This window comes from Micropterus salmoides, unplaced genomic scaffold (genome assembly GCF_014851395.1).
Source record: "Micropterus salmoides isolate LMB-PRFRI ecotype aquatic unplaced genomic scaffold, ASM1485139v1 Ms_hic_scaffold_9, whole genome shotgun sequence".
NCBI lineage: Eukaryota > Metazoa > Chordata > Actinopteri > Centrarchiformes > Centrarchidae > Micropterus > Micropterus salmoides.
The window spans coordinates 3,126,120-3,140,738 of NW_024044681.1; the positions used below are offsets into that span (position 1 = coordinate 3,126,120).

The window sequence follows — 14,619 nt, forward strand, 5'->3', positions numbered from 1 at the left end:
TTTCACTGTTTGGTTGGAATAAAAAAAAACCCTGCAGACTCTTACATAACCAGATCTACTGACTCAGAAGAGGCTCTGCTGTTTAGCTGCTCAACAAAAGATGCATTTCTCATTTTCTGGACGTGATGGTTTCCTAAAATTCTGATCTGTTATGTGCGCTCAAAAAGAGAAGCAGATACTGCTGATGCTTTTAAGGACACGTTTCTTGAACTGAAATACACCTTAATACCACTTACTGTAAGACATCGAAGTTTCTTTAAGGTGCCTGTGATCGATCAAAACACAAAGATTTTAACCCACTAAAACCCTCTGTACCCTAAACTAACCCTGAACAACATTGGTGGATATTTCTAAACTGAAACCACACTAACTGACTTCACATGGCGGCACGAGGGAACTGTGTGAATGTTGGAGATTAAACACGAGGGAGTCCAGTTTTAAAGTGTCTATGAAGATTCTCAGTCATCCAGGTCATAGTTATCCAACTGACTGGCAGGGAAACTCAGCTATTTAACCTCAGTTGAGCTGAGTTTCCCTGCCAGTCAGTCAGAACTGAAGAAGTCCTTTGGATGAGGGACGAAACGTCTTCCAGTATCTTCAACCAAGTCCAGTTGCCCTTGATTTTAACCTTCGTTGGACAGTTTTAAAGTGTTAATCTTAATTATTCCTGTTGACACTTTTGGTGAGGCAGTTTGCAGTAAGTTCAAGTTTTCGCAACACAAATCCCAGAATCTGCAAAACAAAGTCTAAAAGTGGAGACTGAGAAGCCTACATCTCAACAGAGAAACATAAAATCCAGCCCTCCGTCCTGACTGTGGACACAGCTGGTGCATTCAGTGACCTTCATCAACCCGTACAGTCAGGAATTATCATGTGGCCAGGTGCTGTTCTCCAGGTGTTTACGTTAAGGTGAAATCTTCTTGCCTAAATGACAAAATAGGTCGACTGTCGACTGTCTTAAAACGACATATATGACCTATTTCCAGAACAACATGTAAGAGCATTGGTAAGTACCAGTCCAGCGACGTTACACAAGTCACGTGACAGAAGTCATCTATATAACGTGACGTAACTTATAACATATCACCTTTTGACTTTCTGTCACACAGGATTCAAACCTCAGTCTCCTCAGTTTACTTGACTCATCTATCCACCCCCTCCTTTTCTTTACCACTAGAAGTCGCAGTCTAATAAAACACCTAAACGTGGGTCGTAACAAGCTTCTGCATGATTCAACCTGTACAGGCGTTTCTCTGGTCAATCACGAAGTGGACAAATGACCTGTTAGTGTCATGTCCTCTGTGACAATAAAGCTTTTAATCTTTAGGTTTTGTCTGTGCTGAAACTCGAGTATCAGTTCTAGTATCATCTATATCGATATGGTTTATTGTCTTTTAATATAATCTGCTGGATTTTAAAGATCCCCCTCCTTAACTGTTTTTACTCTTCAACAAACTTCCCAGTGTCTCCTCACAGCTGACAGTCGTCAAGGACACGACATAAAACATGTGTCATTAAGGATTAACACTTTGAGTAACAGCTCGTTACTTACAGCTGTTGCTTAGACTGAAATTGTGAAATTAGAGAAAATAAAATTTTGCTTAGTGCATATTTTGTCCGGGTCAACGTGCGAATGCTTTTAATATCATCCAGATTCATAAATCCATCCTCATGTTGTCCTTCTGAGAACACCACAGTGTTTTTCCCCTCACACAGCCATGTGCTCCCTCCTCAAAACAACCCAGCAGCAATGCCACTGTGCTGGCATGCAGAGTGACTAATGCCTGTTGTAATGTTCAGATGAATGCTGAGTTGCTGCTCTGCAGAGGAAACACTGACCGCTTCCACTGTGGTCAGATTCATCATTATCTCTGCATAGCAACATCCAGGCAACAGAGCTCTCCCAGGAACACAAAACTATTATTACCCCCGTAATTTCTTCAGCCTCAACCAATTGTCCAAACACTGAGGACATGTTGGACAGTATAAGCCTTAATCAAGCATATAAAACATTGCAATACTGTTGTCGACAGGCAGCCTGATGAAGTTACAGCAGGTTGGATGGTTCAAAAACATGGCAGGAAGATGTAAAGCTCATTATTTTCAATGTTTCCAGATTTTCAAAAACAGACTTTGTCCAGATTTCTTTTAAAAGCAGCATTTTCTGGTCCCTGGAATCAGAGCGGCAGTGTTTTGGGCAGCCAGAGGACGCTGAGTTTAAACAGGCTCCTCTGACGGTGGCAGTTTATTATAAAAAAGTGACGACGAGAAAAATCACAAGAGCTGCTGATTGTGCTGCAGAGTCCTTCTGAAATGTTCTGTGATGCAGTCAGGGCCGTAGCTACCACTGAAGACACTGAGGGTTTTGCAACGTGTCACTGTGAAATTTGTAAAATTTACATTTAATTATAAGTCTGGTGATATTCTAATATTATCTAATTGTCATTAAGTCCCATGTGACTCTACAATAAATCTACTAACACGTCCTGAGTGTCTCTCAGCCTGATATCTCTTCTTCCTCTGAGCCATAGAGCTCCATTGTTGTCTGGAAACTATTAAAACACGACATGTTCCTTCATATTTGTTTGATAGAAACAACAGTGAGCAGCTGAGAAATGAAACTATAAATTTGTGAGATGTTTTCAGAGATTTACATCTTCAGTAGGAACCAATGGGTTCGGAGCCGAGAGCCTCAGACAGGAAGTCAGAAAGTATTGCGAGACGAACTGACGTGCTGTTGGCTTGGATTTGAACATGGGACTTGCTGACAATCAGTTCTAAACAAGACCTTCTGTGACCTTTTTAGACTGGAAATGATAGAAGTGGTAAAATGAAAAACACTTCTTTAAAACACAAGCAGGACTTTCAATTAAAATATAATTCAATCTTATTTATTTATGTATCCATAAAAGAAGTTATCTCATAGCACTGTTCATATAGAGCAGGTCTAGGCAGTGCTCTTTATATTTTTAATGAGGTTACGGCCCTGTCTGATCTGTATTTTTGCATGAAATTGAAAATAATGAGCTTTGTGATATGCCCTAATGAGACCTATGACCTGACACTGTACTATAGCTATGTCTTCTACCTATCTGATTTGCCTTTAAAAGGGAAATTCTGATATTTTTCTCATAATTGTGGACACTCTGACTTATTAGTCATGCTGACTTATGCCTCTGTAGTAGAGAATTTAGGAAAAACAACTTCGGCAAAATAAAGTACAGGCTATCAGAGCCAGCAACGCATGCCTGCTGGAGGTTTCTGATCATGTCACATTGCTTGTCTCCAAGTCTGAACGAAAATAAACATCAGAATTAGCCCGCCTGGATTAGCTACTGTTGCTAACTAGCTTATCCAACACAGACAAGGAGCTAAGTCAAATGAATTAGTTAGATGTTAGATCATGCTATATTTAAAATGATATGGAATAACTGTAGATGAATATGTAGTCACAGCTTGCTTTGTTAGCCGACATCAGTAGATCCCCATGTAGCAACAGCTAATACAAGAGGCTAATTTATGTGTACTTACTTAGAGACAAGCGTTAGAACAGGTAGTGTGCTTATTAGCTAACCAGACAGCTAGCTTGGATTCGTTTTAAGTTGCCCCACAGGTAGATCCTTCTGCAGAATGACAGTCAGAGCAGCCACTATTTTGAGAATAATAATAACCAAATTAAAAAATTCAGGAATCCCTTCATGGATGTCAAACTCAAGTACCTGCAGATGTATCACAGAAAAGACCAGAGACCATATTTTAACTGCGCACTGCAGCCATGTGTCATCGACCAGGACAAATGTGAGTTTAAGTAGGCCCAAAACTCAGGAGTATATTCAGATCGTTATCAAAACTTCGTCTATAACACCTTTTCTTTTCCAGATGTGCAGGGAGTAGTGTAGCAGGAGAAGTTAAGCTGCACGTAGTAAGCTCTTTGCTGTCAATTGTAACGGGAGGCACTTCAGTCAATTCTATAATGAGACGGGGTTCAAGGCACTAGAAACTAATTTTAGATATATCTATGAAATTTGTTAAATATTACTGCTTTCCCTTCTTGAAACTGTTTAAAAGTCAAATGCAAGAAGAAAAAAATGGGGTCACAAATCACATAAAATGATCCCATGCACTCCATCATCCGAGATCAAAGCTTTAAATAAATGAAAAGGGAGGATGTAATTTCTGAAATGTCATTTTTTCAAGAGAATGTCGGATATTTCTCTTCTTCTGATATTTTTCCTGTGTTTTTTTTTTTTTTTTTCAGCAGATTTGTCCCCTCCGGCAGTTAGCTTCGTCATGCACCGTATCCTGTCGTTAGCTTGACAATAATGAGGAGAACCATCATGATCCCCCAGCTCCCGAGGTCCCTCCACAACTGCAAGCAATTTAATACTGTAGTCATGCATTGAGTATACATAGCTATAGCATAGCTAATTAGGCCATAATGCTTTAGTATTTTGACATGCCATGATCTTCGAAAAAGAAGTGTTCCTGTTCCCTTAATGCTTTAACATTCAACACTTAAATGTTTTAAAGTAACTTAAACAATAAATAAATAAGCCAGTGCACTTTTGGTGAAAACAAATGAGAAAAAACTGCGATTCCAGGAAGAGGAGATGAACGTCAAAGAAGAGAAGACGTAAAAAATAAAAATGAGGTAACGTCTTGTGCATGCCAATAAAAGAGAGAAGAGAGTCTCCACATGCTTTTATATAAAGGAGTGTTGCATGGCATCGTACAGGGAACCTCCAGCCGACCTGTAGCAGCAGCAGTGTAGATAATCCTCCTCGAGGCTCGGCACAAGTCTTGTTTGTTTCTGATAAGGTGCCTGGAATAACGTCGATCAACATCTAATGTTGAGTTATCCTAAATGTGCCTGGATGTGCCGTAGAAAACACGCCCCAAACTGTAATCCGCTCAAAATGTGTTTCTTCCCTCAAGTCGTCCACTGACGTGTTCTTCAAATCTCAGTTGAGTCAGTTATCCTGAAAGATGAGTCTATTGCACAAAGCCTGGTAGGTGTCCGGGAGAGTTTTTTAAAATAAATTATTATATTAAATTCGCAATTTGTGCCCTCAAATTGCTGATTATTCCCTCACACTTTCAATATACTAATGTTTTTTAATTTTCTATATTCTACTCTCAAACTTTGCTTTTGGCTTTTCTGCCTTTTATTAAATAAAAATGAGACTATTCATATTTTGCGCCGTACTGTTTTCTATTCTCTTGTTAATCAGTTTTTTTTAAATTCTTTATTAATCCTGTTTGTCATGTCTTGTGTACAACACTTCCACTTGTTGTCGAAAGGTGTTACACAACTAAACTTGCCTTGAGGGAAATTAATTTCCTCAAATGGACTAAATCTTGCTCTTATGATTCATTTGCTCCCTTCCTTGTCTCTTGTGCATCCACCTGTATAGTCATCCTCCAGAATAAGATTTTTTTTTACACATTGGATTATCTAAATTTATCTAAAACCAGATGTAAATCTACAAATTACACTTAAGAGACATCAGAGATAACACAAAGTTGTGTTTTAACAGCCTGAAGTATACCTATGAATCTCAGTCAAAAGTGAAGATGGTAACGCTGTCAAAGGGGCACTCCATCAATTTATTATTGCACTGCATTAAAAAAAGAACAGTAAAAAATATCTTGACTTTTGTCTGTAGTTTTGGGAAAACTTCAAAAACAACTGGCTCTTCCATTTCCCATGGTGCAACCTGACAATAACTACCATAATATCTTCCGTTAGTCTTTTATCCTGCCTGGTATAAGCCAGTAAATTTGGACTGGTCAAAATCAAAGCGCCAGCTCATGTAAAAGTCTTTTAACAGACTCTCAATGCCTCGTAATCACGCACATCTTTCAAAATTCGACACCTCCACTTTGTAACGCACGCTTTTCTGTAAAAAGAAAAAGGAAAAAGTAATCCCCATGCCAAAACCAGACAATGACATCACTATGAGATCACTCAGGTTATTATCTCATTCTAAGATATAACCTTTATGTAAAAAATTGGTGGAGTTCCCCTTCGATTTGTGGGAATGAACTAAGTAATTAGTAAGTAATTTATCAAAAATATTCCCTGACACCTGCTGATCTTTGAACTGTTGCCAGACGACCCTGTCACTGTGTTTTCATGAAATAACTGAGCCTCTACCTTTTTACAAGTTTACCATGAGTGCCTTAAAATCTTTAGTTATTCATACATGTTTGAATGAATCAATGCAAAAGAAGAATAAAATGCACCAATGGAAATAAAGCATCCAGATATTTCTACAATATGTACACTGGTGCGTTGGACGCCGCCTCACACGTCGGTGAGCAGCTTCCCCTTGTTCACACAGTTGTGGCTGGGAGCCGTGCAGTTGGCAGTCCTAAGGTTTGCTTCCCTAAAGTTATCGATGCTGTTGTTCATGTCCTCGTCTATCTCCATGTACTCCGACTTGCTCATCACCGAGGAGCTGCGGCGGCTCGAGTTGGTGTCCGACGCCAAGTTCTGGTTGCTGACGTTGAGGAGCTGAGCCTGCTCCTCGCCCTCCGTCTCCCGGTGGTAGAAGTAGTTGAAATTGGACACGATGACGGGCACCGGGAGTGCGATGGTTAACACTCCGGCAATGGCGCACAGCGAGCCCACGATCTTCCCTCCGATGGTCACGGGATACATGTCCCCATAGCCGACGGTCGTCATCGACACCACGGCCCACCAGAAAGCATCTGGGATACTGGTGAAGAACGACTCCTTCTCCTCGGCCTCAGCGAAGTAGACAGCACTGGAGAACAAAATCACGCCGATGAAGAGGAAGAAAATTAGCAAGCCCAGCTCCCGCATGCTCGCCTTTAGAGTTTGCCCCAAAATCTGGAGCCCCTTTGAATGTCGGGACAGTTTAAAGATCCTGAACACCCTCACCAGGCGGATTACCCTGAGAATAGCCAGAGACGTGGCCTGTTCCCCTCCTCCCTTCCCCTCCTTGTTGTCTTGGTCGTCAGCCAGCTCTGTTCCAAGAGTGATGAAGTACGGGATTATAGCCACAATATCGATAGAGTTCATCATGTTTTTAAAGAAAGCCGCCTTGCTGGGACAAGCGAAAAACCGGACTATCAACTCAAAAGAAAACCAGATGATGCAGAGCGTCTCCACCACAAAGAAAGGGTCTGTGAGGAAGTTTGGTTTGTAATACACGGTGACGTTCCCCACTATCTGCATCCGCTGATTGGGATCCTCCTTCAGCTCTGGTAACGTCTCCAAACAAAATATGACTATTGAAATAAGAATAACCATCACTGAGACGATGGCGATCCCCCGGGCGGGGCCCGAGCTCTCCGGGTGTTCAAAGAGGAGCCAGATCTGCCGCTGGAACTCCTTCTCTGGCAGGGGCCGCTCCTCTTCCCTGATAAATCCCTCGTCCTCTCGAAACTTCTCCATAGCCTCCACGCCAAGTTCGTAAAACTTTATCTCCTCTGAGAACATATCCAGGGGCACGTTGACCGGTCTTCTTAGCCTTCCTCCTGACTGGTAATAATACAAGATGGCATCGAAACTCGGGCGATTCCGGTCAAAGAAATACTCGTTTCGTAAGGGGTCAAAGTAGCGCATCCTCTTCTTGGGGTTCCCGAGTAGAGTTTCGGGGAACTGGGCGAGAGTCTTTAGCTGGGTCTCAAAGCGCAGCCCCGAAATGTTGATGACCACCCGCTCGCAGCAGTCGTGGTCATCGTGATCGTCGTCGGGCGGGTAGGGGTCCTGCGGGTGTCCCGGCAAGGTGGAGGTCTCATCCATGTTCTCTGTGGACACCACAGTCATCCTTCCTGGTGGGTGGAGGACAAGGAGAGGAAGCGGCGTGAAGGTGAAGAGGAACAGGTTGGAGCGAAGACGCCTCTACTGAGGCCGGGAGCTGTGCAGAGCCTTCCTCTCCTTCATCATCACCACCATCTTCATCATCATCATCATCTTCTTCATCTCTGAGCTGAACATCTTGTTTCTCTCAGCAAAGCTTCATCTGTCACCTGCAAGAAGGTGAAACAAATTAGATCTGGTCCCTCAGAGCACACAGATCTCCGTTCACACCCCACATATCAGGGAGCTAAACAGCGAGAGGAAAAAAATATCATGCAGTACAGTACAGCAGCCTGTGCTGCATTTGCTGTATTTTTACCGCATACATCAGTATTCAAGTTTGCAGTCCTGCTGCGCTTCCTCTCTGCGCAGACTCATCTCATGCATCAACTGTTGTCCAGTCAAGATAAAGATTTTACACATTCAAATGAACAAACAAGCATCATTTAAATCCTCAACAGCCTTTTTAAAAGATGAAAATTATTAACAAAAATTTACCTGTGCTCAGCCGGAGGGCATCAGATGGAAGGAATGTCCTCACCCTGCCTACCTTTCCCCAACTTGGGTTTAATACTGATCTCGTTTTACAGTATCTCTGAAAAATTAATAGACTATGTTGTCTTGGTTAACATCCGTATCCTCTTGGTGTAGGTTTTCAGCATTGATCGGAGCTGCCCGCTGCAGGAGGAGGAGGCTTCGGACGGCTTTGAACCGCGGCTCAGCAGCAAAAATCCTGACTGACAGTTTCTTAAAATCATGCTGGAAATAAAGGAGGCGGAGGACAGAGACCGGTGGAAAGAAAAACATTAGAAATAAGGCTGGAAGTGGCTCCCAGTCTGATGGAGGGAACTGGGAGGACTGGACACTGCAGCATCAGCAGAAAGCGGCTCTCCTGTTTTTTTTTTTTTTTTTTTTTGCTGCGGTAAAAAAATAAAAAATAAATAAACGGAGGGAAAAAAGACGCGAGGCTTTGCGGGAAAACCGGTTTAGGATCCCGCACTATAGGCGCACGAGACAGAGGACGTGTCTCCGGTTAATTTGGAAGCATATTGCAGGATTTCATGAGAGCAAACGGGAGAAGTGAGTGAAGGAGGGAGGGAGGGGTTGGGAGAGAGAGAGTGAGTGAGGGGAGTGAGAAAGAGGAGAGGAGGGGGGTTTCGACGCAATGCAGACAGACTGTAAAACACAGTTGGCACTACAGCGCGGGAGTATCTGCAACACCCGCCCCGGTACCAAACGGCACAGCAGCAGGTCCAGAACCGGTGTCCAAAACCAAAAGTTGCTTTGTTAAATTACCATTCAAAGGAAGCTGCATGTCTCAGTACTTTAAACAGGCTAATTTCACAGTGAAGTATCCACTGCATCATGTTATGTAACCAGAGTGTTCAATATATTCCTGCTCCTGGTGTCAAAAACAAACACTCCCAGTTTGAGGTTTGACTGGAGGAACCTGCAGGAACCCGAGATCCTGTAATTGGCCGCTGAGCTCTTTGCGACAGTCGGGCCTGCATGTTGGCGCACATATCCCGGTGTTGTGTTGCTATGGTAACGGGGAGAAACCGGCAGGGTGATGTTTTTGATGATTTTAAATCTTTATAATATTCTTGTTTTCTTTTTGTCCTGTGTACTGTACTGCCTCCTGTACCTGCTGCAAGGCAGTGAGATCAGATGGGCTGGTCTGATTTGGAATCAAAAGATGAATTTTGACTTAAGCTACCAGCCTAACTTTAAAGTGAAAACGATTACGAACGAATCTCGGTAACTCAAAATGTACCAAGTCAAAATAATAGTTTTGAGATACTTGGCTAACTCAAAGGGGAGTTTATTTACCTTTCATACACTGCGATCATTCAAAATACGAAGAAAAAGACAATAAAATATTAAAAAGAATACTAAAACAATGAAATATGTTGAACTGAGATAACAGCCTGGTAAATAGAAGCATTTCCAACCTGTGTGTCTAGAGTCGGCTTTTCTAAAGCTCTCCAACTGGTTCCATCTAAGCTAAATGCTGCTCCTCCATGTTTAGCCTTTCGGACTGTAAGGACATGTTCCCAATGATCTGACAGCGCTGCTCATATTGGTGCAGTGGATCAAATAGATATGCTGGTCCTACACCACTGACAGATGTATAGACCAAATAGAGGGCATTGGTGTCATTTACACTGGGGACGCTGGGGACATGTCCCTAACACTTTTTTAAATGGCTGATTTTGTCCCCGTCACTTTTTGAAAGCATTTGTTCTGAAATTCTGAAAAATTCCTGAAAAATAGATTTCCACAAGAAATGTAAACTAACAAATGGAAATGCTATGAGAGTGGTTCATTTGCACAAGAGAAAGAAAACATGCAGTGCAGTTTAAATATTGAAGAAAAACGTGTGTATTCTCCAACAAAAGTAACTTAAGCTAAAATAACATGCTGCTGATTGCTGCATTATATTCTGCTATATTGTTATATTTCAATTTTGTGTCTCTTTTTATAAATAAAAACATTTCTACCATAAATTGGTGCAGAAAATTTCTCCAGTCCTGGCAGAAATAAAATCGTGGATAAGTTTCTCCAGGTCTGGTTTAGTTAAATCATTTCTAGAAGACGTGTCCTCCAAAGTCGACCTTCATTAAGCATTAAGCTACACGTCCTGATAACTGAGATAACAAAAGAGGGATTTAGTTGGTTTGGTATAAATTATAAGAGCGCAAACCTCCAGCCTGGAATTTCTTTGAGGCTTAATTTGAGAGCTTGAATTCACTGGAGCCTGGAAGTTATCTCACCTCTATTGTGAGGAAGGTCACATGGGCGGGTCGAGTATAAGCCGACGGAAATGACTCAGAAAATATACATATCTGAAACTGGGGCTATTAAAAAGATCTTTGCTTCTGTGTGTGGTGGATTTATCATTTGTCTACATAAGTCAGTCTAACTTGTGTGTTTAAAGGCTTTAAATGGAAAAAAAAAAGATATTTATAAGAATTGTAAAGTCTGAAGAAATCTGCAGGTTTTAGTCAGAAGCTAGAATTTATTGTCAAGGACACTTTCTCCGTACGTCAGTACAGCTTTGATTCTTTGTAAGGAGAGGGCTGCTGTTTCTGTATTATCAAGAAATCCCATGAAAAGACCCAAACCAACAACATGTTAGTCTGTCTCTCAACTCTTCCTGTCTGAGCCTCTCAGCTCTGACCTCACTGAGTCCTTCTGAAGACGCAAATCTGTAAAAACACCTCACAGATTTATAAATCAGCTGCTCGCTGTAGTTTCTATCAGACAAACAGGAGGAAACCGTGCATCTGTCGGGGACTATTTCCACATGTGGTGCTCTAGTAAGTACTTGGGGACAGCAGGACAGTGTCTGCATCCTGTTCTCACTCCCAAGTCATCACATATGAACACATGGTCATGACCCCTTGGCTTTGGTTTGTAACGCACTGGGTAAATGTGGCCAGAAACCAGACTTTCACCCAGGAGACTGGTGTTCGTTTCTTTTGTTGAAAGTTGAATGTTTTATATAAGTAGGTTACATTAGTAACACTACTTAACTTACATAAGATAAGTCACAGAAGTGAAGTAGTTATTTAACCCAAACTGTGACATTTTCCTAAACCAAGTAGTTTTGGTGCCTAAACCTAACCAAATTGTGTTGTTTCGCAACGTTAACCACTAGTTTTATATTGAAAGTCTTACTGGAAAGTTGCAGATTTACTCTTGCTAACTTGACCCCGGAGCCCTACACAAGCAAATACAACCCCCAGGGTGTTAAAAATCAATGCCAAGGGGTCTTGGCCAAGCGTGATGAGTTGGGAGTTAGAACATGTTGTTGGGACTGAGTCAGAATAAACTACAGTGTGTGTTCACGGTGATGAGGGAACATGTGACCCAGTGCAGCAGTGAGGCTCACCGATGGGTTCAGGTATCTGGACAATAATGGAAGAAGTAGAGACCCACATAGGACGTGTTAGGAGATCCAGTCACTGCTGATTTGAGTCTGTTATGGGATTACAAGACTTAAGACTTAATGCAGGTAATGTACTGGTTATTGATCCACTGTGGTAGTGCTGGGTTTGCATTGTTTTTTCACAATGATTCCACTACAGATTATTTGAAATCAGTTTTATTAGTTTTTGCAGGAGCTCGCAAGAATCAATGAGCTCTACTTTCTGAGCCACACGAGGCATCTGCAGTTCAGCACCACGGACAGCTCCTCTTCCTCACACGTCCCTAAACTTTATTTTCCTTTATTTCAACATTTGTCTTTATCGTGCTTCTGTCACCATTACAGTGAAACACGATATGGTCGACATTTATGACGCTGTTGTGTCCAGTTTCTCCAGCAGATTGGAGGCAGCGGGAGTGAAAGCCCAGCAGACGGACCCGCATGGGCAGGAAGCTCATGGATCAGCTGGCTGCAGAGAATCAGCCCTAATTACACAGAGTGGAGAAACACAAGAGACAGAGACGTGAAAGATGGAGAGAATTTATTAAAAGTAACATTTAATCACATTATTATAACTACATTATAACTAGACTATATTATATTTGGTCTATTTACAATAGAAATGAGCCAAATTGTGAACTATGTGTCAGATATTTTATAATTTCTCATCAATTTCTACATACTGCCTTAGCTATATGTATGTTCAAATGATGTAATTACAGTCACCTGTAAATATAATTCTATGCAATGTTTAAGTGATTTATTGATTCTTTTTAAGCACAAATACAGATCAGATGTTTCTCTTTGTCACAGCTGATCCATTTCATTTTTAATCAACAGGGGCGTTCACAACCTGAGAGGCAAATCTCAGGGCTTACTTAATCATGAGGACTAGTGAACATTGTTTTTTAGATTTAAAAAAGAAAGTCATATCTGTAATTGATGATTAATTATAGTGCGTTTTTAGAACGCAGGAATCTGTACAGTTGATTACAGTAGATTAAATGTTTTTTAGTAGTTGTTGTTTTAAGCCCTGAATTGTGTCTGCAGCTCTTCTTGCAGCATCTACAACCTCCACAAATCAGAGCAAGGGCAGCCTGTTTTTAAGCTTGTTGCTGTGAGCACAAGGTGATAGTTTAAAGCAGCCCATGTAAATATATCATATCTACGTCTACATTTTATTTCTATGTTATTCAGCAAATGAATAAAAGTAGGAATGTGTGTCCTTGTGTGGGTGAAGGTTATTCTGTGTGTCTGGCTGAACTCTATTTGTAGTTACAGTGTTAGTTTGTCACTGTAAGAGTCTGACAGCTGGATGCGTTTCTGCACGGCTGCTCCAGCAAGATGCTACATGTAGTGGTGAATTCTTGAAAACTAAATTTAGTTTGTAAACATGCCTTTCTGGACGAGGAACATACAAATCCAATTCATTTAACCTCTTAGGTTTCTTGGGCTTTTAAACATGCGGGCTTATGGTACATAAATGCATCCTGGACAGTGTTTAAACTGCCGAACTGCACTGCAAAAATGTGTGTTTCCAGAAATACTAAGGTCAATACAGAGTGACTGCCATGGCAATACTGTGAGTTCTTATTTTGGTTGATTAAATTATTTTCTAACCAAACCATCATTTTAATTTTTGCTGTTTTCATAGTGTGGTAAGTAAATTTGAAATCAGAGGAGATTTATAGTAAACTTTCCACTTTGTGCTCGGGGTAAAGTTCGCTTTTAGGTGGTGACCAAAGGTCAAATTCAACGGTGAGCAAATCTACAAACATGACTTCAGGCTCCAGAGGGATTAATGCAGCTGGACGACACATGGTCTCACACTTTGTTGGCATGAAAACATGTGAACAATCCAAAAGGAGGCGGAGAACATGAGCCTGAAAAAGTTGAAACGGGAAAATAGCTGAACACACATATTCACACACTGACACGGCTGCACAGATGCACCTCTGATGACTTCATCCCCAGCGCTGCCTGGACTGTCAGATGATACTTGCAGGCTGCTGCGGTACAAAGGAGAGGCTGCTGCTATAACCGGCCGAGTGTCCGATTACAGCTGCTTCACCAACGCTGAAACTGAAGATGGAAGACAGAGCAGCGCCTAAAACCCCTCCTCAAAGCAAGTGGAAAGTTTAATGTGCACTTGAACTCTTACCCCTCTCCTCCATTTGCTGCTCAGCCAATCAGCAGCTCACGTTTGCAGTCGCTAAGCTCCTGTAGGCCCCGGATTCCTCTACTGGGAAGCAGTGATTGGGAGGGATAGGCCAGGATTACTTTCTGAATTTACACTCCAAACGCCAGAGTTTCATTCTGAAAGCAACCTTGTTAGTCAGTCACTGACAGACTTTCACCTTCTCACAGACCTGCTGTTGTTTAGGAGGACAGATAACTTCACCCAAAGCCAAATTAGTCTCTTTTGTACAAAATTAAAATTCAAGGTACACGTGGCTTTGGTCTGAAAAGATCAGCAGTACGTCAAGTCAATCCTTTTTTGTCCAACGCATGCTAACATGCTGAGCTAAGATGCTGAACTTGGTAACCATTATATCTGCTGTTAGCATTGTCACTGTGAGTATGTTAGCATTTAGCTCAAACACAGTACAGCCTCACAGAGCAGCTTGTCTTGTCTTGTTGTCATGTTGGGACAAGTGAATGCTGTTCAGTTCAGATCGTTAAAGGTGCCCTCAGCAGTCTTCAGGTCACAGCCCTGCTGCACTGCTGAGTAGAAGTGGCTGGGCTCTGCACTCTGGTGTACTCTGTTCTTCAGGCGATGAGCAGCAGAGAGGAGGAGGAGGAGGAGGAGGAGGAGGAGGGATGCCTCTTCATGCAGACCGACGCTCATGGCAACACT

The 14,619-nt window shown here is 41.9% G+C and overlaps 1 protein-coding gene across 1 annotated transcript; it reads right to left on the reverse strand.

Moving 5' to 3' along the window:
- Positions 1-541: 541 nt before the first annotated feature.
- kcna1b (potassium voltage-gated channel, shaker-related subfamily, member 1b) lies at positions 542-8,923 on the reverse strand. Its single transcript, XM_038709539.1, has 2 exons — positions 8,330-8,923; positions 542-8,001 (listed from the first exon to the last, which is right to left on the reverse strand). The coding sequence occupies exon 2, from the start codon at positions 7,796-7,798 to the stop codon at positions 6,308-6,310; it is 1,491 nt and encodes a 496-aa protein (XP_038565467.1). The 5' UTR covers positions 7,799-8,001; positions 8,330-8,923; the 3' UTR covers positions 542-6,307.
- Between the last annotated feature and the right edge of the window lie 5,696 nt (positions 8,924-14,619).

What these genes read in the sequence shown, in the direction of transcription:
- kcna1b (XM_038709539.1), bottom strand. Translation starts at nt 7,798, where the DNA reads ATGACTGTGGTGTCCACAGAGAACATGGATGAGACCTCCACCTTGCCG.